At 41.4% G+C, this 23,886-nt stretch overlaps 1 protein-coding gene across 1 annotated transcript; it reads right to left on the reverse strand.

Moving 5' to 3' along the window:
- Nucleotides 1–1,156: 1,156 nt before the first annotated feature.
- On the reverse strand, nt 1,157–23,726 carry tbl1x (transducin beta like 1 X-linked). The gene is made up of 15 exons (XM_083997227.1): nt 23,531–23,726; nt 8,542–8,647; nt 7,859–8,004; nt 7,332–7,551; nt 6,119–6,251; nt 5,812–5,953; nt 5,662–5,725; nt 5,422–5,519; nt 4,807–4,867; nt 4,508–4,629; nt 4,330–4,404; nt 4,095–4,222; nt 2,573–2,738; nt 2,355–2,456; nt 1,157–2,208 (listed from the first exon to the last, which is right to left on the reverse strand). The coding sequence occupies exons 2-15, from the start codon at nt 8,597–8,599 to the stop codon at nt 2,182–2,184; spliced, it is 1,542 nt and encodes a 513-aa protein (XP_083853353.1). The 5' UTR covers nt 8,600–8,647; nt 23,531–23,726; the 3' UTR covers nt 1,157–2,181.
- Nucleotides 23,727–23,886: the final 160 nt, after the last annotated feature.

Raw genomic sequence — 23,886 nt, forward strand, 5'->3', positions numbered from 1 at the left:
GAAGACACATGCTCTGTAGTTTTCTGATATCAAAATAGAGTGATTTATTTGAGACACTGAATGACTTCAAAGTTTTGTCTTGGAAACAGGTGAATGCACCCTGGACCAGGGTGTGAGAGACAGTAGCTGTCACAGCACTTAATTCCATACTGGGCTCCTCAGCACGCCAACAATGGCCACCAACCCACAGCCCAATTCTCAGTCTGACACAGACAATAATGGCTCTCAGCAAATGAAAAACAATGAACCACCCATTAACATCCAATTGTGACTTCAAAATAAAAAGAGAGTGAGGAGGAGAAAAAAAAGACAAACAAATTAAAACAAATTGGCCCTTTACTTTCAGCAAAAAATCTGAACATTTGCTGACCCCCCGCCCCCTCTCCGCCCCTCCCCGCTGTTACAAAAAAAAAAAAAAAGTGCACTTCACGTTGCTCCAGCTGAATTTGACTGAAAAGAAAAGGGACCAGAAACCTCCCCCCCCAAAAAAAGGCAAATCACAGTGATGGCATGTTAGTTTGTAGATACCGTCTTGTACATTAGATCCCAGTACGCAGAGAAGAGAGGCAGACTTACTGCACACTACTGAAGCTCAGCCACAGGCATTTTAAAACTGACCTAATCTGATCAGTGGGCAGCATTTGGTAGAACTGAACAAGACCAATCATAGCTTCTCTTTTTTTCTTTCTTTCATTTTTTGACTTTTGCTTGACCTCCATCTTCTGGTCAAAATGTGCTCTGCATTTTCAGTAGATTGATCAGAGGAAAGTGCCAAAGAGAAACCATGCTAATGCTAATCAAGCTGTAAGCAGGTCTCACAGGTAGGGTTTTTTGTTGTTGGATCTTTTTTTTCTGACTTTTCGTTCCATGTGCGACACTTTCGTTTAAAAAAAAACACACCAATCAGGAGACTGTGATGACTGCTCACTCCCCACATTGTTGACCTGATGATTCCCTGAATGTGAGTAATGAAATGCACATTTCCTTCCATGGCCTTCAGTGATTATTAGAGGAGAGCGAGTCCCTGTGCCATGTGTGACTCACTGGAGGATTAAAAAAAAGAAAAGAAAAAAAAACTTGATACACTGGATATGATTGGTCGAGTTGAGAACAACTGTGTTAAAAAGAAGCTGATGAGACATGCACTTCATTTAAAAAAAAAAGGTCTGGTCACGCATTATCAGCAAAGATGTGACAGCTTTAGCCATTAATGAGCCCCTACAGGATGGCAATAAAGAGTACTGTATATAAACATATATACACAGTATATAAGTCTGTGTATTAATCTAATTTACATATCTTTACATTCTTTAAATTTACATCCAAAAAAGGGAGAAAATTCTCTTTGTAAACCACACTTTTCACATCTTGTCCACAAAATGACGTTTTCTAATCTCGAGTGAATTGAGCAGGTCATTTTAGGAGACTATTTCTTGGCAGGTTTTTCCTTTTGTTGACCTGATGTTAAACGTGAGCTAAGAACTACCTTGTAGCGGCACATTCAATTTTTGTTGTTGTTGTGGAAAATAGACAAAAAAACAAAGCAAGAAGTACTCTTGAAACAAACTATTCTCCACTGAGGAGAAGTTGAGCACCCTGTCGACAGACAATACCAGTGCTTCAGTATTGATGTTACTTTTATCATGTCACCAGTTTGTTCGTTGTGGACATGAAGCAACATTTGCACAAAGGAATTCTAAAACCACAACCTGTCTTTCGTAATTTGTTGCCTTTCGCAGCCAAACACGTGTCTCATTAACACTTTTCTCTTTCTGTAAAAAAAAAACGCATCTTTGTGTTTCCAACCCTTCCAACCCGTTAACAGCTGGACCAGTGGCCCGGAGGGATCGCAGCACTTCCTCATTAGAAACCTTTTTAAAAAAAAAAAAAACGCTGATGCACCCAGGGAGTTGGATTCAGTCTGGTCTTGTGGGATCTTTTAACCCGCTTCCATTGTCTCAAACAGGTGTATCGTAAAAACACACGTCATCAGGACTGTTAGGTACACTGAATCCAGTTGGTGTCGGCTCCTCAGAAGCTGCTGCGGTCATCTGGTTTTTACTCCTGTGAGGGTTTTATCTCAGTCCACCTTAACCTCTTCTTGAGCAATGAGAGTATGTTTGCTGATGTCAGAAGAAGGCAATTTGTTCCACATTTCAGGATTCATCAGTCTCCAGTCAGCTATTTTCGGAGATCAAGAACACATACCTGGAAGGGAGAGCATATGTTTGCATTAATACATTTCAAACAACACGTCTCTTTTTGCCTTGGTGTTTACTTGCATGCACACTGTATTTTCTAGCACCAAACTGCAGCAGCTGATCTTGTTGAGAATTATAATAGCTGTGGCTTACCGAGCCGTCTGATGCACTGGCACCGACTTTGTCCCCGGTGCTGTTCCAGCAAACCTCGAATATACCGCCAGTTCCCCTGTAGCTGTGCACCAAGGCTCCAGTCTACAACAACAGGACAAACACATAAATTACCGTCTCCATTAACAAATGATTTTGTGGTCACCATCAATCTTCTCTCCCGTGCCATTAGTGACAGTATAAATCCCTGCCCGACTTACCGTGGTGTTCCAAATGTGGACGCACTTATCGAAGGAGCCGCTGGCCAGGTGTTTGCCGTCGGGGCTGAAGGCCACGCTGTAGACAGGCTCCTGGTGTTTGGTCAGTGTGTGAATACAAACGCCTCGCTCCACATCCCACAGTCGCACTGTCGAGTCGAAAGAGGCACTGTGTGTGTATGCACAGGGGAGAAACAGAGTGCACAAATGAGATGTGGCCGGTGCCAAGGATGTGTAATCATGTTTTTGTAACTTGAAAGCAAAGTTTCACTGGGGCCATAAAAAATGACCGAAAAGTCTGTGTAGTGGCTGTGGATGCTTTTAAACAGCCTGTTTCATTATTACAACTGATTTATGATGCAGTGCATGAAACCAAAAAGACCAGGAATCAAAGAGAAATAAAACTACAAATAAGGATCACACTTTGACACTGTGAATATGAAAAAAAAGTGTGAACCTTTTCGTAGAGAATAGCACCTGAGACACTGTCGGAAATTAATGGTGATGCAAACAGGATGATTTCAATTAACACGTCTTCTTAACACAGAAGCCACGGCTCATCACCGAGGTATGAACAAACAGAACTCATCACCAATGGGTGAACTTGGTTAAAGTGAACTCTATGACAGTGTGCTGGGAACAAAAAGTCAATTAAAATGTTTTTGAAATGGCATTTACTTAAGATTATGAAGTTCCATCCAAGCTGTTGTAATAAAGTCGGTTTTATTTACATTCTGAACTACAGGCAGGTACAGTATAGTGGGTTGTGCTGATGGATGATCAGAACTGTCGCCTTATGTCTTTGTAAATGTCAAGACGATATCTGACTTTATTCCCCCATAATGTACATTTCTATTTATATTATTGAATTAATATCAAATTTAATTTGCCCTGACGTAGTTTCACATATATAACCACATATAATACGGTGTAGCTTTGTTTGCTGTAGGTGCTTCGGCGTGATATCAGTGACAGTTAAAAAATAAAACACGTCATTTAGTTTAGTTTCACAGTCAGTGAGAGAGCTGTGTTATTTGCGATGACAATTTAGTTTGAACATGGCCTTGGAATGTATTTGTCATCTTAGGTGTCATCTCCATGAAAGAGAGATACACAGGTAAGGTTGCTCATGCGGCAACATAATGCCTCCTTACCAATCATGTTGGCTATCTGCTATTTCACAGGGTGACGATCGCCCCGTGGTTAAGATCGCACAACCCTAGTAAGGGCTGTAAATTCCTGTGGTATTTGAACGAGAACATTTAAACATGCGTGCACATCTGGGTCAGGGTGTAAGGCTGTGGGCCACTGACATTTACTAGCGCTGGGATTTGCCCGGAACATGGTTTGTTCTGAGTGCCAGGCTGTGAGTATCCCCTTCCCAAATACATATAGACAAAAGCTCAACCGCATATATGCGATTTCATGAGTGCATGAACCTTGACTTTTCTCTCAAAAGGTGAGCGATGTGTGTGTCTTGCCCCGTACGGTGCTGAGCGTGAGCTATGTGTAAGTGATTTCCCACCTGGCGAGCATTATGTTGGAGTTGGGGTTGTTTGTGCCGGGGCCTGTCGGGCTCCACTTGATGGTGTAGATCTCTTTACTGTGAGCCTGGAGGTCGTGAACACAGGACTCCTGCTTCATACTCCAAATCTACATGTGAAGGAAACAACAAGAGCAAAATATAACTGAATGCAATCCGCCACCTAGGATTGTTGTGTTTCACCTCTGAGGGCTGAGGAGCGGAGGACAAGTCTCACCTTTAACGTCATGTCGTCTGAACAGGAGGCGAGCAGCATCCCAGATGGATCCCACTTAATGGCATTAACTTCATTCTGCAAAACACAAATGTTGTCAGCGTGGCCGCCGAGGGAATTCGCGTGTTATGGAAGGGAGATGAGGTCAGAGGAGCGGTGCGGAAAAAAAAAAGCTGTTTACCGTGTGGCCTTGGAAGGTCTTGAGGGGCCGGTCGCTGCCGAGGCGACATACGTGAATGCACATGTCCGTGCTGCAGGAGGCAAAGGTGGTGTTGTTCTGCCAGTCAACATCCAGAGCTGGGGCTGAGGGAATATTTGAATGCAAAGGTCCACACTCATTAAAGTGTTGGGGGGGGGGGGGGCAGGGTTTATGAGGCCACAGTGTGACCACATCTCACCTGAAAACATTTTTTTCCATCACACTCATCACCTACTATAATAAGCTTTTACTATTCTGGATGCATCTTGAATTGGCTTTACCTGAGTGGAAAGGAAACTGCTGCTTGGCTTCTCCTGTGTGCGCGTCCCAAATGATTGTCGTCTGGAAAATGAAATTGAGCATTTCAAACCACAAATGTGACAATTCAAATGCACCATTACAAATAATGCGACATATTAAAAGGGTTCATTAAAATGTGCTCCAGGGCTTGAAATTAACACGCATCATCCCATCCAATGGGTAGGTCAGGTAAAGGAAACAAAGACAAAGGTCGTACTTATTGGCCTTGGTGTGTGCATAGGTGAAATCTTTTTTTCCCTTTCTCTTTGCAAGTTTTAATTTTAAAGAATGGCCCACAACATAACCCTATCTGCAATTCATAGCATTTTATTTAACATACAGATACATTTGTGTTTAACCTGATCATGCTATGATATACAGGAGTCTTCCCTTTGTGAGTCTCTGAAGAATATACTGTTAGGACCATTTACTGTTGGATGTTTAGTATGCATTGTACTTTATGGATAGCAGTGAAATGATATGCTACAGATCCCAAAGCAGCTCATTCCGAGCCCTAGGACTAACAAATAAAAAACATGACAATATTGTTATTACTGAAGGACACAAATCCAAGCTTGGGGAGCTTTATGAATTACCTTATCTACACCAGCACTGAGAATAGAGTTCCCCTTCTTGTTCCACTTGAGTGCAAATATGGGTCCTTTGTGCTGCCCCAAGGTGCTCGCCAGATTTCCTAGAGGATAAGAGGCATATCCATTTCTTTTAGAAAAAGATCGTTCAAAAAAGTGTCACAGAGGTTGCATTATTCACAATAACAGTGACATAAACCTAATGACCGGGGAAACGATACTGTACTTGGATGATGGAGGACTTACCATCCTTTGTCCATATCCTGGCAAATCCATCATACGAGCCAGTTGCCAGTAGAGTCCCGTCGCTCTGTTGGATGGAAAGATATCAAAGCTGTTACTTCGCTGTCCTCAGCTGCACATGGTAAAAGTACGGATGGATGATTGGGGACCTACATTCCAGTCCAGTGAGGTGACGTCTTTGTTGCTGGGGACATCCTGGCCACCTTCTCGGATACAGTGGCGCAGCACCAGCTGGGTGGAGTTGGAGTTATTGTTCTCGTTGAGGTTCCAAATCCTGGCGGTGGAGTCCCCCGAGCTGAGCAGAATACCAACGCAACGGGGAAAGACACGTTTGTTTAATATGAGCTGTCAGCCAGGGGTTCTTATGAAGCCATTTGTCTTTCAAAATAAAAGCCAAAAGTGTGCATACAATAACGTTATGACTCATCCAGCGATCTGTTTCGGCACTGACAACACTCACCCTGAGGCCAGCAGATCGCTGACAGGGTTCCAGGCACAGATGAACACTTCAGACTCGTGGCCCCGCAGCACCGTGGCTTTGCTGGCTGGTATCGCAACGTCTATATCCATCTCCATGGGCTCACTGTGGTTATCTGAGAAGGGTTGGTGCGCACACAAATGAACAGATACACACATAATTAAATATGCATCAACACATGCATGCAAACACACACATGCCAACACTTAAGCAACCTTAGAAGTAGTTTAATTAAACTGCTGATAAATTAACTGTTACCCACTGTTCATGGAGGAACAGACTAATCTTAAAAAAAAAAACAGGGAGGAATGAAGTAAGTTTTTTGCTGGTTTTTTGCTGGTATATGACAGTCTGAAAAACTGACCCACTTTGCATGAGCACAATCATCGCATTATAATAAGAAACCCAACCGCAGTGATGGATGCAAAGGACAAAAAGGGGAAAGCTTGATGAGCTTTTCACTTCATTTCTACCCTGATGGTGGAACCTTACTCACACCTAACTCTTCCTGTTGCCATTGACACCTTAGAATTAAATTCCGTGGGGGATACGCCGACACAAACATACACTCCTCTCCTTCCTGTCTGTTGCTGCACCTGATCTACACCTCTCTGGTTTCACTCGCAGAAGAAGCTAAAAAACTGTGAACAATCTCACATCCTGTGAAAGCCATATAGCTATTTATGTTCCTGCAGTTTAAAAAAAAAAACACATATAGAGTCATATGTATTATGACATAATTAATGATATTGTATAATGAAATGAATTAATCAACGTGCAATTGCCTGTCATAATTGAGAAGGTTAGGATTAACAGTCAACATTTTTCTAACACCTTTGTTTTTCGTGTTTGTTATGCATTTGCTCCAACCTTTGCCACTATTGTTACACTTGTCTTCGTTAGTTTCAAATTTGTATGAGAAAAAAATAATCACTATACACTATATTTCAATGTAAATGCCAACAATATACATTAACTATAGTTTACTCAAAATAAAAACTCCTTGCCAATTAATTACAAGTCTAAAATCGTCCATGCAACACATACTTTTTTGTACTTGAGCTTTCACAACAGCAGATTGAATTACTGATAACGCCTCTCTTCCCCTCTTGATTACTGTTCAGTCACATAATTGCTTCATATGCATCATGTCAATTTGCAGTGGCTGAGACGTCCATATATGGACTGAACTTACTCATGTTGTGAGTGCCGTTCTCCTCCCCGTTGACAGTGGCTTCTCCATTCTTTGGTGCATTAGACTGGTGTCCGGAGGTGGAAGCTGCCATGCCGCCGGCCGCTTGCTGCTGGGCTAACTTGTCGCGGAAGGCCTGCTGCCGCGTTTGCACCACATCTGGCATCACGGCGTCGATGAGCGACAGCGACTCGATCGGCCGACCGTCGAAGACCGTGCCGTCCTGCAAAATAACACATCATGAGGCGGTGGGGTTTTTAATTAGCGGCTTGTCTGGAGTGGTGTTTCTCGATAATGATCAATTAGGGGTGAAATGTGTTTTCTAATTGGTGGTCCTCCACAAACATTCTTCAGTGTTTTCTCTTTTTTTTCCCAGAGTAAGGATGTGCAACAATGTGAGAAGCATTTGCAGTTAAACCGGTGTGTTGTCATAGAGATTAAAGTCTGTCTTTGAATCATTAGCAACAGAAAACATCTATGGCAGCTTGAAAAAAAGCTTGAAAAAAAAAAAAGCAGGTCCCTGCCCTCACCTCATTGATGCTGATTTCTGCCTCCACATACTGAAGCCCTTTCTGCAGGATGGAGATGAGGGCTGCAGGGGGCACTAGTGTTCCATTGATGTTGGACTGGCTGATGTGGCTTTCAATGCCAAAGGTGAATGCTGAGTGAGAGAAACCTGAAAACAAAACACCATTCATATTCATTAGTGGGAGAGTGCCAAGCACAAGATGTCTACAAACACAACACAAACATTCAAAGAAAGTCTTGTCCGATCCAAACAAAACCAACAGTAATTGAATACAAAAAAGAATAGCGTGGCAACTATGACATTTGAGAGCGTTATAAGGCATGCCAATATCAGTGTTGACCTCTGAGCAGCTAGAAGCGTGTTTTCTGCCAAATGGCTCCACCAGCGGTCTCAGTAAACAGTAATAAAATTGAGCAGCTAGAATTTGGATAATTGATTGGGCAGTGAATAACATGCTGGCATCTCAGAAGAATGGCACCCACATTACAGAGAGTGAAGGGCCAGTTCATTTGGATGCAGTATCGGCAAAAGAAAAAAATATTTTTGCGTGAGCGTGAATAACAGGAAAATAGCATGTTATGTGTTTGTTTTGCATTTTGAAACTGTTTATGTACGACAACATGGGTTTGAGACAAAACTCTGCAACAGTGGGGATTGTGTTGAACAGACTTGAGTGAGACAAACCTGATTCTTGGAGGTATCTGTAGACCAAGAAGTTCACTTCGTCGCTAGTAATACTCATCTTAGCCCAATGAAAGGGAGGAGGTATGCTGGAAGGCTGGGCTCACTCCTGTAAAAAATAATCAGAGATGGGAGTTTAAAATTAACACTTAGGTCTGCACTCTTGCATGTGACATATTTCTAAGCTGCTCTTACAAAAGATATCTTCATCACGTTCCCATAAATATAGATACAAGTACTCCACACTGCACAAAATGTGTGCCGCAGCTTTGTTTAGTGACACAGTCATGTGCTGGTATATTTTAATAGACACATAAACTCACACACACAGACGGGACAGCCCTGACCTCCAGCCTCTCTTAGTACATGATCACTCTTGTCTTGCCCATTGCTGCATGACTCCCTACTTTGACAATGTCAATAGCTGGGTCACTTAACCTGTGAATCCATGAATAGTACTGGATATAAGTATTTCCAGCCTCTCTTCTCTGGCCTAATGGGAGTGTCTATATCCATTTGGCTTCCACTGAGAACTGAATGGTGCTTCCCATTAGTGACCCGGCCAACCATCTAGATGGAAAAAGCCCTGATAAAGCAGTAAGGATATTAAATGCCAGTCTACTACCCATCTAGTGAATTACAGAAGAGACCAAGGGGCTAATTATTCATAGCAGGCAGCCTGACCTTCCCTTCTGAGTTATTTTCAACAAATAGGGGTGTTTAATAGAGCTTCTGTTAACATATCAATTGAGACTGTCTCATAACTGACGGGAGCTGAGTAAAACAAAAATGCAATTACATTGTGAATTCCATCATGTTTTTGTCCTCGGGCTGATGAACACTGCAAGAATACTGTAGAGTTCATCATTTTCCAGTGACTCAGGAATACACTTTCAAAAGAGCACGGTAAATGGAGTTGGAATGAGATTATTTATACAGTATATTCACAACCAGAATGTAAACAAATGCAAAAAAGTGAGGTAAATATGATAAGCAAGACTTAAAGTAAGGAAAAGGCAAAGCCTGCAACCTGATAATGACTGTTAAAACAAAAGGCATACAACTATTTCCTGCTCTCCCACTGGGAGATAAAGGGACAGACATTTTGCTGAGAATAAAAAGAGAAATAAAAGAGGGGGATGGTGTCAGGTATGAAGACTGCATAGCTGCCCAACCTTCATTCCTAACACTGTCCAGGCCCACTCAAGTTTCCCTTTGGTAGCATAGCAACAAGAGCGACCGAGCAAAATAGAGAATGGTGTTGTCCCAATTACCAGTGGGCATACAGCCAGAGGGGTTGAACATGTTACTCAACATGAATTATTCACTTTCACCTTGGTATATTCTTTCAGAAAGAGTCTACCTTTATTGTACCACAGCGGACAAACTAAGGCCTGGAATTATAACAACCTAGTCTGCAACCAGTGTGTCCACTATGATGACACACTTATATTCTCCAACAGGAAAGAGGAGCTATTAAGTTACACATGTAGTAAAAAAAAAAAAAAAAAAAACACTTCAACAACTGCAGAAAAAGGGGAAAGAATCTCAAAAATAACACACGCAAAGACAGAAATATGAGTGTCAACTCAACATTTCGTACATTCTCTTTATCATAAACATCAACCAACAAGGGAAACAGGCTCTTTGCTCCCATCTTCTTAAAACAAAACCAAGCTGGTCGACCTGCTTTGACCACTGTCACCATGTCTCTCTTTCACTAATTAGCTTACTTATGGGACTAGGAAGGGACAGCCACATCAAAGCCAGGCAGCCACTGCACCCAAGGCGACTACAGCAACATACTGAACAACTGGAAACGTAATTAACAGGCAGTCTGGAGGGGCTCACAGGTCCCTTCAGTGCAAGGCAGGAGCAATAATCCCTCTAACAGATGGGCGCATGATGCCACCCTCACCAACTCCCTGGGCATCCCAGCCTCCTTTGACCAAACAATGCGTGCCGTCCAGCAAGCCGCACAACACGCCAACCTTTGCTAGGGCTACGGTTTATCCACTTAACTCGTGTAGTTGAGCAGAGTCAACATCTGAAGACATGATTCCTCTGAAGAAGGGAAAAAGAAAAAAATAACACTTGCTTACAGGGCTGCTCATACAAAAAAAAAAGCATAGCACAGCACAGATTAACCACATTGAGGTACTTACATTGCTGACCTACAACTCACATTGCTGAGCTCGACAAAATTCCAACAACTTAGCCGTTTTGCCATGTTCTGCACCAGCCCAGTTTGCTTTTTCTCCAGTTGTGGCCACATTTCACACTGGATACAAATACAGCTGTTTTCTTCCCCTCTTTGTTCTCCTCTGATGTTTTATTTTGAAAGATCCTTTCTGCCAGCATTGAGTTACCATTCTTCTCAATGAGCAAATTAAACAAATGACCTGCCAACCACACACTGGCGACACCCACTTTCAACAAAAATGCTGTCACAACAAAGGTGTCAACATTTGTAGTTTCTCAATTTGTAGTTTCCTGTTGCTTTAAATGTCTCTTTAAAATGTCTCTAAGACTGAGTTTCAGTTGTGTAACAAATGTCTGAAGCATCTCTTACCAAATATTATCAGTCTGTGTAGTTTTAGCTCGCGGCGACTTTCCAGGGTACAACCAACATGCTACATTTAAAGATTACCTACTGCAATCAGATGGCTGCAGAAAAGATAAGCAATGGATGGGCCGGGGCTTGGAGCCCCAATGATAGATGATGAAAACCACTCCACACCACACACTGTGGTGAACAGGCTCATTACGGTTAACTTTCATCCGCTTACTGCAATCTTGCGACAAGTGCTGACAATGTAAACAACACCGCCAGCTTACCGAGTCACCTAAGTGCACCGTGGCCTAAGGATGTGGTCAAAGCTGAAGAATAATGAGAGCCTTTATAATGTAACTGTCTGTTGACACCTGAAACGTTGTAGCTGCTTTTTTCGTAAATCCGTCTCATGCATGTCTGACAATGCACTATCTAGCAACTCGTGCAAACACTTTCCATAAGTATGCTTTGACAAACCTCAACATAATGAATCTGCAAATATTCAAGAACACAGATGAATGGACTTCAACCATAATATTTCCATAACCAGAGTCTGTGCTGTACCATTTACAGGAAAGATACCTGAACCCCAAAGCTTTGTAAATGTTAAAAAACAAACAAACATTAAAACCAAAGTGAAAGAGCTATGATACCAGTACACATGCACAGGTTGGTTACAAACTATCCAATACTAATGCAGATGAGTGAATGTAGAAAAAATAGTATGAATTGTCTTATGATGTCGGGTCAGAACACACTGATTGTTTGGTGAACAGATCGTCTTATGGGTGGCTGGTATATCTCCAAGTTGTCAGAAATGCAAAGTTGGATTTTCTCGGTTGCCAGGGAGCACGGAATTGCCAAACATTAATTTCCACTCTGATTGGTTTGTTTTGGTTGGTAGGGGATGTTACTGCATCCCTCACAAACTCCACAACAATAATCTTGCGACTGAGTCTGTCTATTTTGAGTAATTCAGAGTTGTTTAAGGTTTTCCAAAGCAATGTGAAGTCGAATGTCAGCAGTTCTTTTACGTCTCTCAGTCTGTGCTTTGTAATTCGGAATCTTCTCCTGTGTTGTAGTGCTAATGTTAGTGCTAAGCGGCTTTGCGAATTACTCAAAACAATTCGGAGTACTGAAGTAAGGACTGACACAGAAAGTCTTTTTTGCAGTTTCTACGAAATTGCCAAGTAAAGAGCTACTGTTAGCTGTAAGATGTTTTATGACTGTGGTTTTTGTATTCATCACAGTCATATCTGATGAGAACATGTACATGTTAAAGTTCTTCAAATATAGTAAGTAGCACATGATGTTCGTTTATAGAACATCTACATTGAATCCAACCAACACGTGTGTACATTCTGCACTTTGAGATCATTCAAAGTTAAAAGAAAGGGAAATTGCTGCTGTGGTTTAACTATTTAGGATCCATTTAAGGATGAGTGTAAAAGGAGGGAACATGCTGGGAACCTGAATTTCTATTCACTGTGAACCAGTTCAGAGACCTGCTTTTGCATTGCAGCCAATATACAAAGAGGAGGGAAGCTGCAGATTCAAGCAGGTTGAATCTAACTTATAATAGATTTTTACAACAAAACGCTGACTTCCTCTTTATGTATTTGTGTGTGTGACACCCACGCACGGATAGGAAAAAAATGTTACAATTTCCGCTACTGTGGGTAAAACAAACATGCCACTGCTAATAATTTCACGCGTCGTGCTCTGAAATAGTCTTGCCATGTGAAATCATCCGTTAAACACCAAAACATCAAATAAAATGCCTTTCGAACATAAACATTTAAATTTATAAGTAATGGAGTAATGAGATCTGCATAACCAGCCATCTCCTACACATGCAGGTTTGAAAAGAATGATGTTAAAAAAAACACACACACACACAAAAAAAACAGCATACCAGGGACCCCATTTTCTCCTGAACAGTCACCTCCTGACAGATGTGCAAACAAGACCTGGAAACAGCAGCCATTTTCTCTTGAACTGCTCTGCTGAGTAAAACCCGCCTTTGAAGCTTCTGGTTGGGCTGCAGTCTTCAGGGGGGGAGGGGAGTGAGTGAGTGAGTGAGAGAGAGGGAGAGAGAGAGAGGGAGAGGGAGAGAGAGAGAGAGAGAGAGAGAGAGAGAGAGAGAGAGAGAGAGAGAGAGAGAGAGAGAGAGAGAGAGAGAGAGAGAGAGAGTGGGGGAGGGGAATCTGAGAGAGGGGATGGTGGAATGGGAGCAGGGTGATAAATAATGATCCCCACACAGGTAATCACAACAACCATTTGAGCGTTATTCCTCGCCTCTCTCTCAATGAGTCATTTAGCGGCGGCCAATGTAGGTCGACGCACGGTGGGGGGATGGTATAGCCCTTCCGTCTCTGGGGGGAAACACTTCTCCCACGCTTCCTATGGGTGGCAACACTTTAAATGTTTACCCGGGGTGGCCAAGAGTGTGCCAAGAGAAACAACGGCGCGCAGGTTTTCATTTCAACCAAACACTCCACCTACTGAGCAACACTCCTTTAAGCGGTGGCGAAAAGAACTCGTACAAGAAACGATCTGCTGAGGTGATCAGTCCAGATGAAAACCTGCGTGGTGTTGGCCCTACGTATAAGCACATGGCTACTGGCCACCCCTGGGGACCACCGGGCCTAACCTAATGTTTCTTCCAGCAATTAACAATCAAAAGAGGTCATCGGGGTAACACGTTAGTGCAACCGCAACCACTGATACTGCAAACGTGTTCAAACTATGAGCTTCGATTCCTCAAACACGCGCACACACACACACACACAACTAGAACGAGCCAAATCTTTGATATGTGCCTTGACATATTTGTGCGAATGAGTGTATTAGGTGTGTCTTTCTTTTTTCAAGAGAGAATTGCACATTCACAAGGCGCCACCATCAATTATATTTTCTCCTCGGGGGAATGAATGGGGGATGGTGACAGACAACGAGGATCACTGAAAGGATTCATCATGATGGCTTCTAATCGGGGGCGTCAGGACCTAAGATCCACCCTCATGCTGAACCCATTAGAATCAAATAAAAATGACAACTCCCACTTGCCCATTGGTGTCATTTAGTATTCTCAGAAGAAACAAAAGAGTATCAGCAGTCTCGCATTGTTCAAAGACGAGAACCCCTGGGCTTCTTCCCCTACTGATGTGGACAATACATTACATACATGAAAAAGACCTACCCAGTTTTATTAATGAGGATATAGACAATGTCAAAGAATAGATGCTAGAAATGCTAAGAGAGACAACAGTATTGATGATTGAACCGTAGCATTCACCGACCTATCTATAATTATTCAATCCAAAGCCAAAGTTACAACTGAATGTTAAATATGTGTAACTAAGACATTTTACACAGCTGCTTCCTCGTGACAGAATTATTACCTGCTGTACAGCGTAACAGTATCTAATAGGCCTTAAAGCTGATGGATTTATTATTCCAGCTGGACAGCATTACATCCCGTACCTGTAGCAACATGCCCTCACTAATGCAGATCCCTGCAGTTTTGGCCATGTACAATATTCAAATTGCAGCAGAAGCATTGCGGTTTTACAAAGACACCCCCGCCTACAAATCATATTCAGACATGGGAGAACATGCTTGTTTGGCATACATCCCAACAAAAATAACATTGTCTTTTTAAAAATTTCTTCCAGTGGAAATGAAACGCATGTAATAACCATCCACACTAAAATCATCTCATCACACTTTCTGCTAATATGATGCCATTGATTTTTTTTTCCATTTCATTCTGCCCATGCAGTGTAGGACATATTCAAATGATACTGGAATCGGTCACATCTTGCCACAGACATTTACCATCTAAATACTAGGATTCCCCGAAATTACCAGCTACTAACGAAAGTTCATTTTCACTGGCACACTATGTGAGCACGGCATACAGCATTACTTTGAGTCATCAACCAGTGCATCAAACCCCACAGAACCCACTCGTTTTTCAGAAGACATCTTTGTAAAACTGATAGTGAAAGGGTGAATATGGCAATATGGCCGAAAATGTACAGTGTGGGCTGCAGCGTCAATTACTGAGAACCGCGGCTTCTGATGAACACACACACACACAAAAATGATGGGGATTAGCCACAGCAAACATCTCCCCAAGAAAGGCTAACATTGACCTTGTACCATTGACCATTGTACCATAGTGTTAGCACTTAGCTGCCTGCACTTGTGTCCATAGCTAAGATCCTCTGTTAGTAATTACAGCATAGCTAGTGCTCTCCACAGGCTGTGGCAAGCTACTTGGAGTTAGTAAAGTCAAATACTTATGGCTGGATGGAGTAAATTGCAAATGTTGTCTCTTAAGTGTGTTAGAAAAAAAAAACATAGTGCAGGTTGTAAATGGGCATTATGGCAAAAGCTGTAAATGTAAACACAAAAGACAAACATGAATAATCCTATGATAATGATTCTAAGGTCATTTCATATGAGGCTATCGTGACTCGCATGAGGGTCGGTGCTGCATCCTCACAGACGCTTGGACAACAACATCGCTGCTGAAAAACAATTCTCTTTTAGATCTAATTGTTGACCAGCCACTTGTAACACACAGATTTTACAGTAAGGTAATTGCAAGTCAACACTTTTTGTGATTTCCTGCCTTAAAGAGATAGTTCAACCTTTTGGCAAATTTGCCCATTGCCATAATCTCTAGTCTTAGGAGTAGGTTCGTTATCTTTAATTGTCGTTGCAAGCTATTTTTAAATCGGCGGAGAAGAAAAGTTTTTCGGCAAGCAGTCTCTTTTCAGCACGACACCAGCTCTGCATTTGCCTTGAAAACAACTCTGTCTCGTAACGTTACGTTATTATCTTATAGTGTGGTGAATGGCAGGTCACAACTTGTCCACAAGAGTGTTTTGGAGTTGTTGGATTTTGTATTTGATGAGGGAAACCAAGAAATTCCATTAGCCTCCGTAGCGGTAGCTGAGCAGCTCACTTCTCTGCTCCGTCTATCTAAAAATAGCTTGCACCGACAATTAGTAAACGAACCTACTCTTAGGACTATAGGGATTATGGCAATGGGTGTATTTGCCAAAATGTTGAACTATCCCTTTAATCTTGTTTCTCTAAATAACCTGGTTTCATTTGTGCACGCAAGTACACACACAAAGAAACCAGTCGCCTTGGGACAGGCACGTGCACATACCTCTGTGGGGGTGGGAGCCAAGTGAATTGCCACCCACAGGAATTGTGGGAATAAAGGAAATAAAGCGTAAAAACACATGTTCTACATGTCATTTGTTACTTTGTGCTTAGAAACAAATAACGCCTTCAATCCTCTGACCTTGCAATTGTATCACCACATGTATAGAGAGAAATTTGCACAAGATAGTTTACTGCTCTGGTTTAATTGCTCTGTTTTTCACATCATAGAATTCACTGTACAACAAAAGACAAGTTTGCAAAATGAGATCATTTCTAATCTAGGCCAGTGCATACTTTGTATCTTGATGTTGCATAATATGATAAAAAGCCACAAGTTCCTGTGTATTCTATCTGAAATTGAGACCAAATTTATCTGTTCATTTGATCAAAAACAGCCGACAGAATAGTGAACAGAACATCTCTGCTGTGTTGACACACTGTAGCAAGGTCCATTGTCTCCACCACTGACAGGAACTGAAACTATTACATCTTTAGAGGAACGTACAATATGTCTTCACATGCTTTTACGTAACCAGCATTTTACTGAAGGAAGAAAGCATTGTATCATTTTGTCCATTTTCATTTAGTAGAGATAATGTATATTTCTATACTCATTCAATCGAAGAGGAGAACTAAGTGTTCAGGAGATTGTAAAGTCAACATAAAGGCCTCTGCCAGGCAATTCTCTTTTTTTCCAGCAAGATGAGGATTGCACAAATAAGCTGTAAACACAGCGACAAACCAGTGTGCGCAATACAAGTGTTGCTATGGTGACCAGAAGATCTTGCTTCTCTGTCAACAGCTGCTCATGCCACCCTGAATACCCCCCACTCTCCTTGAGCTTTCCTTCCATCTGACACCAGGGTCAAACAAACAAAGCAGACAAGTGAGCTGAAATGCTGATCTTTATTTTAAGCCATGCTTTGACTTATTCTTTATCTAGCATTTACACAGTGCAACATTTAACACCTCAAAACAAAGATTCCCCTACACAGTGTGTGTATGTGTCTTCTAAACGGCACAGCTACATCCCGCTGGGCAATCGATTCCACACGGATTGAAAAGTTTGGAAATGTTTTCCAATTTCTTATTGTAACTCAACAGAACTCTGGGTTCACATTCATCCAATGTATCTGGAGATGTTATAAATCTACTTGTGTATTTAGATCATCACAATACATGGAGTTACTAAATCAATCATGAGATACCAATATCATGTCTTTAATTTAAGTGCGTTCATTTCTTCCCTGGTCCATTACTGGCCTCTCTTAATGCAGACACATGACCGGACCAACAATGTAGTTTATTTGTTTATTTTTTAGGATCCAGGATGGAATTATTATTCCCCATAATATAACTGGCCTTTTGTACAGCACTGATAAAGAAAGATTATACCTCAAATGCAATTTCAATGAATTATGTGTGTACTCAATTTCTCTGTGCATTCATGTTCACAACTGGTCAGATCAGTCTGTGGTATGATGTTCAAGTTACAAACTACAAGGAAAAGGAAATTACAAACTATGCAGCAGCACACTTGAAACTTTCACTGGCATTCTACAGATGGTTGTTTCGTTTCCGGAGCAGTGCACTCAAAGCCACAATTCATGGTTTTCCTGAAAACACACACTCCCTATCACCGGCTGCCTGGCCAAGGCTCTAGACAGATAACTCACAAGTACATTCAGAACATGACACCGCAATAAAAAAAAATGAATCAGTGCAATGTTTGCCTTCCTTTTAATAACGATATTACTGACTTCCATGCGCCAGTATGGGACTGCCATTAAATGCTCATTTAGTTAACATGCAATGATGCTTGAAGGGGTGAAGACAAGAAATGCAAATAGTGGTGGTGCTCGTGTACACATATCCAATTAACATTCATCATCATCGCATTTGGTTCCACCCCTCCAGAGAGCAACTTGGACTGGAGAACTCAGTTGGAGAGGTGTTTGGGAAAAACAAATTGTTCTTTAATAAACTTTACAAACACACCATGTTGCAGCTGTGCTACCATTTATAATATCCACGCTTAATCTGCATGTTGGAAGAAAAGCAAAAATGGTGGCATGGCTGAGGATAGTAAAACTCTAACTAAACCAACAGACTTATCTAAACGCTGACAAGATATAAATATACAAACGGATCTGGATTATGCAAGTTGTGTGTTGCATGTATTAGGCGTTTCTCACATTAGAGACCTGGCAGGGCCCCGTGACAGTGGCTTTTTAACTTTTAACCAACCCCAGGATGAGGTGCCGCTGATAACACCAATGTCATCATCTCTGAGACATTATCTGTGACAGTCGCATGCATGTTTACAGGCTAGTGCAACACAGACTATGCATGTACTGTGATCAGTTATGTGCTCTGGTGCACTTGATCAGTTAATCAGAAAACCAAAACAGCGCTCATTTTCAGGTGGTGCTAGTTCGCTATTGAGGCCTGCTTTGGTTGTTTGATAAATTAATGAAGTGCGCCTTTCACCAGAGCACACTGGGAGCTGATCAAACCCAGAGAACCCTTAAATCTGACAAAATCATGTAATGAAAGATGAGCTTTTCTTGTTCATTAGGCGCAGGAGATGAGGATCTTGCGAGTTTCCTTTTTTGGATCAAGAGGAATAAAAACTACAGCAAGACATCACACACCCTGCAATGTGACGGTTGCACATGTGTGCATCTCAGTATTAATGTTGAAATGATATATTGTGCAGCTCTAGTTGAAGCACTTCCATGGCTTGTACAGGCAAGAAAAAGATGAATAACCGCATTATAAATTATCTAGTTCTTTGATAAGAAGTCAAAGGTACAAGCCTGTGTACATGATGAGAACGTGGTGCAATATGATGGGAAATCAGCTACAACTCTCAGTATGTCCATCAGTGATAATAAACATCCGATCACAGAGCTTAAAGCTCAGTTAAGTCATGTGCGCTTTTATCAGCGGGAGGGAGATGAAGATTAAGTTGCTAAAAAAACCTTCTGACTGACTTTTGTTGAACCATGATAGCTTTACATGCAACATGGGGACGCTAAATCAAAAATATTAAAATAAAATAAACTAAGTCATTGTCTAGCCCCACCCATTTTTTCAGACAGTGAAGAAGTCTTTGTCAAACCATGAGGTACAAAGTCATAACAGTTCAAGATGTGGTCTCCATGGTTTTTATGGCTCCAATACAAATTTGGATTAGGGCGAAGCAGTTCAACCTCATGTTATCGAGTACATACATTTCTTCACGTTTACACACACACACACACAAAATAATCTTATATGGCTCAATCAGCAGGGGGGTGAAAAGAGAGTGGAAACACAATAATTCCTTTTAGTCAGAAAAAAAAAGTTTCTCACTCTGGCATGCATGTGCTTGCACAACTTCCTGAACAGTCATCCACCAGTATAATTGTGGCCCCAACACCTTTCTTCTGAAAATGTAGTTAAAAATGACAGACCGACTTCAGAGGCACACTAGAATGATAGTAACTCAACTTGTTGTCTATTTTAACTTTTCCTTTTTGTCAGTATTAAGATATGACACTGCCTACAAACACACTGTCCTTGAAAACAACAAAAAGAAGTGTCTGTTGACTGAGCCTTCCCTGACACAGCCAAATCACAGTTCACTAAAAGCAAATGAACATATTATTTTAAATATAAAGAAAGAACCTGAATCTTTCTCTACAGTGGGTTCAGGAACAGAAACTGATTAGCTGCTAGACACAAGAAAGAGTTGGGAGTTTAACACACCCTTAAAGGCATGTAGTTTTCTCCCGCTTGTTTTAATTTAAATACACAGGACAGTCGAGGCACAACAGACACAAGTTCACACAGCACTAAACAGAGCCACCCCTAAATCCAAAACTAATCCAAATAAATAACTATAGCCTTGAACTAGCCAGTACTTGTATGGGCGTTATTTCAGAGTAACCACTAGTCTGCCAACTGGCAGATAGCCCATGAACACTGCATGTCTCTTTTGGAGGGAGAGAATGGTTCACCTCCCCCCATGGCCTATCATAAATAAATACTGCTACAGAAATATTTGGGCAGCCCGTTACAAAGCTCTGCAGCACCACAAGGCTGACATGGGCTTTCTCAGGGACTTCCTTGCCCTACTTATGAGCAGGAGGATGCATTTCTGTTTTGAACACACAATGTACTTTAGATTTTCCGCTGCTGTTTGCCATCTGCTGTTCACTGAATCCACAGCAGTCGCATTCAAATGATTTATCAAGAATCAATTTAGGGCAAATCGAGGAGTGACTAGAAGCCAGCAGATGAATGATGATACTTCCCATATTACAGGCCAGCCCATTTTTTTTACTAGACCTGAAACCACGTACAGCGCTGACATCACAGACAGCGTGGTTCTTATATCGTGGCTCATATCCTGTCACTAAACAAGAGGCAGGCAGACAATAACCCGTGGGCCAACAACATTATTCATTGATGTCCTCTGTGGATTCAATACATCTATGCCCATCTACTGGAGCACCAAATCAAAAGAAAGACAATTGAAGCCCTGAAGAAGAGTTAAGAAGGAACGATTCAAAGTCTATGACGAATAGAGAACATTTCTGCTACTCGCAATAACAGTAATAATTGGAAACACTTATGTTATGAGAAACTTGCAATTAAGGCATAATGAAACTCAGAGTTCTTTTAACAGGCAGCACTAAACCTGTTTTTGTAACGACTGCAATTAGACTTCACTGCCAGCCCTCACCTCTGGTGACAAAACAGGTCATCATGCTGCTAAGGCTAGGCATTACATCTGCAGTCAGTGTCTCAGTGTTACAGGTCTATCTTTGCACATATAAGCAAATCACACATGCGTACATATTTATAGATACAATCCACTGTGTTCCATTTCATACATCACATCAAACAAAACACTCAACTGCGTATAACAAACAGCCATCTACCGTAACTACGTTTCATGCCGTTAAATTAATCCACCAAATTCAAGCTCAACTAATTTTAACCCAAATGTCAACTTACTAAATTGTAAAAAAGAGGCGACCAAATGCTTAACTGATGTATGGAAACATGTAATTTTGCGTACTCTAGGGGGCTCTTATCCACTAAACACCATGTGGTCTCTGGGGCTGACCTGAAGCTCAAAGTTTCAATGCTTCAATGATTTCCATGATCGGTAATTGCCGTCCAAATCAATATCTGCATGCTAGAAGTTAAAAATGACCATTATTTATGATGCATAAACAAGAATTATTATAATTAATTATTGTCAGAAAAAGACATAGCCTATTTAATCCGAGTGATAGTTCTGTGTGTCACAGATCTCATCTCATATTACCATCACTGACACTTGTGACGACCCTTTCAGTTCTCCAAATCACTATATACAGTGGGTGACGCGTTGGAACAGCACCTGAGAAGTCAAGTGTCTGAAAAAACTGCAGTTCTCAGTGAAGCTCTTGCAGCCCTAAACATGGTATTTGGGGCAGCCCTTGTGGTTTCCGTAAACTAGTTCATGTCTTCATTAACACAAAATGGAGTAAACTAGCAAGCTGTGCTGAACAATTATTCATGACGCCAAATGAAAAAAGAAATGTGAGCGAGCATTTTGGATTGGATACCATAGATGTAAGAATCGTATATAAAAAATAGTCCGATCGTTTGTGGCACAGTTTTATAGTAAGGTCATCAAGACAATAAACCTGGATTCATGTTTAACAATGAAACTAGGGATGCATAATTAATTGCAATACAATCAAAATTGCAATAGGGTTAGCGTTAACTCCAACCCTAATCGTTAAATGGAACAAAAATAGAGAAAGAACATGATTTTTACTTATTTTTTTCCAAGTGAAAATAAATTGCGTAAATATTGAGGAACCTTAAATGAAAACTGAATAAAGCACCATAACATTAACAGATATCCAATTGAATACACAAAGGTGGTAAGTCACCAAAATGTCAAATCAAGTCCAGCCAGTACCTTCTCTCCAATGCAGACTCTTTGTTATAAAGGCTCCATGTGATTTCTGTAGCCAAACAAGACTGACTGATGTTGTGTACAAACAACATCCAGCAGCAGCCACTAGGTCAACAAGAAAATGGGGACATCACTTTTAGCATTCATTATTTGGGCCACCGAGGTAGAATCAGATTAAGAAAGCATTCAAACAGCAGTGTGTTTTTTTTTTTTTTTTTTTTTTTGGGGGGGGGGGGTGTTATTTTCATCTAAATCCTTGTCATGTCTTGCAGAGATAATGAACACTTTGATGCTCAGAGGCCAGGCGAGACATCTTAACTGTGTTTGTACATGCTGCATCCCATTATTCCATGACCTACAGAGAACAGCTACAGATACTAAGTGGGAAATAAGGTCACACAACATTTCTTTACCTCTTTGTGACAAAAGTAAACTGTTTAGTACAATGTGTTGTGTGGACATCACACACACACACACACACACGCAACACTTGAAAAATAATAATAACACTTAAAGGTACAATCAGAGTGTCCCAGGGCTTCACATTTCACAGGTTACTTTTGATATGTTGATGCCTCTCTTGTGCTTTCAGACACTTCCAGCTGACATGCTCAGGAAACAGCTTAACAGTGTAGTTATACAGTAACATGAACTGTCCCTTGACTAAAGGTGGCAATGTCTAGTACAGCTGAATGTCTTTCCCCTCCCCCACTCATGCGCTTTAAGTCTGCAAGGAAATATAAATACATAGGCTATGTGTATCATTCATATTTCAGCTTCACCAAAATGACTGAAACTGCACTGGTGCAACTTGATTTGGAGGGAGGTTTTCTTTTGTGCTATAAAAGGGCAGATTCGCCAAACTGGGACAACCTAACCCCCTGTACAAAAAGAAAAAAAAAAAAAACCGTATTGTATTTTTGTTAAGTAGTTCACAGCTGAGCTAAACCAAGGTTTTAACAAAAAATAAAAAATAAAACACATGGCGTGAGAAAAGTAGGTTGTAGCGAAAAAGAAAGACACACAAGCAAGAATTTCAACACACGTGTGAGTCAATGGGTGACTAAGCTCTGCCGGCAACAACCTCCTAATCAACGCCATAATCACCAATTTCTGAAAGTCATTATAAAAAAACCCACACACAAACACAGTCGCAGCGTGAATGCAGTGCAGCCAAACACGCGCAACTCGACTTTTTTTCTATTTCTTTATGTGTATGTGTGTGAGAGCGAAGAGAGAGAGTGTGTGTGTGTCTCTCTATGTGTGTGTGTGTGTAACTGGCTTACCTTTTATTGTGAGAGTGAACTCGTGGTGTCCGCCGCCACCTCTTCCTCTTCCACAAGGAGAACCTCCAACTTCAGTGAGCCAGCAGCGACTTTCCTCCCATTTTGCTTATCGTCATATTTCAAGTTCCGACCGCTGCTGCTGTGACTCACTGTCGGCTTATTCGTGCTATAACGAAGCGTAATCGCCCCAGACAACACTGACAACTGGCGGTAAAGTTGCGGAGGGTGGTGGTGGTGGTGGTGGAGGAGGGGGGAGTGGGAAAGGAGGAGGAAAAAAAAAAAAAAAAAACAACAAGCCGAGTTTCAGTGGCGGCTGTAAGGGCTTAACTCTGTGGAGTTTCACCGTCCACTGAGAA

The sequence above is a fragment of the Trachurus trachurus genome (assembly GCF_905171665.1).
Source record: "Trachurus trachurus genome assembly, chromosome: 21".
Classification (NCBI taxonomy): Eukaryota; Metazoa; Chordata; class Actinopteri; order Carangiformes; family Carangidae; genus Trachurus; species Trachurus trachurus.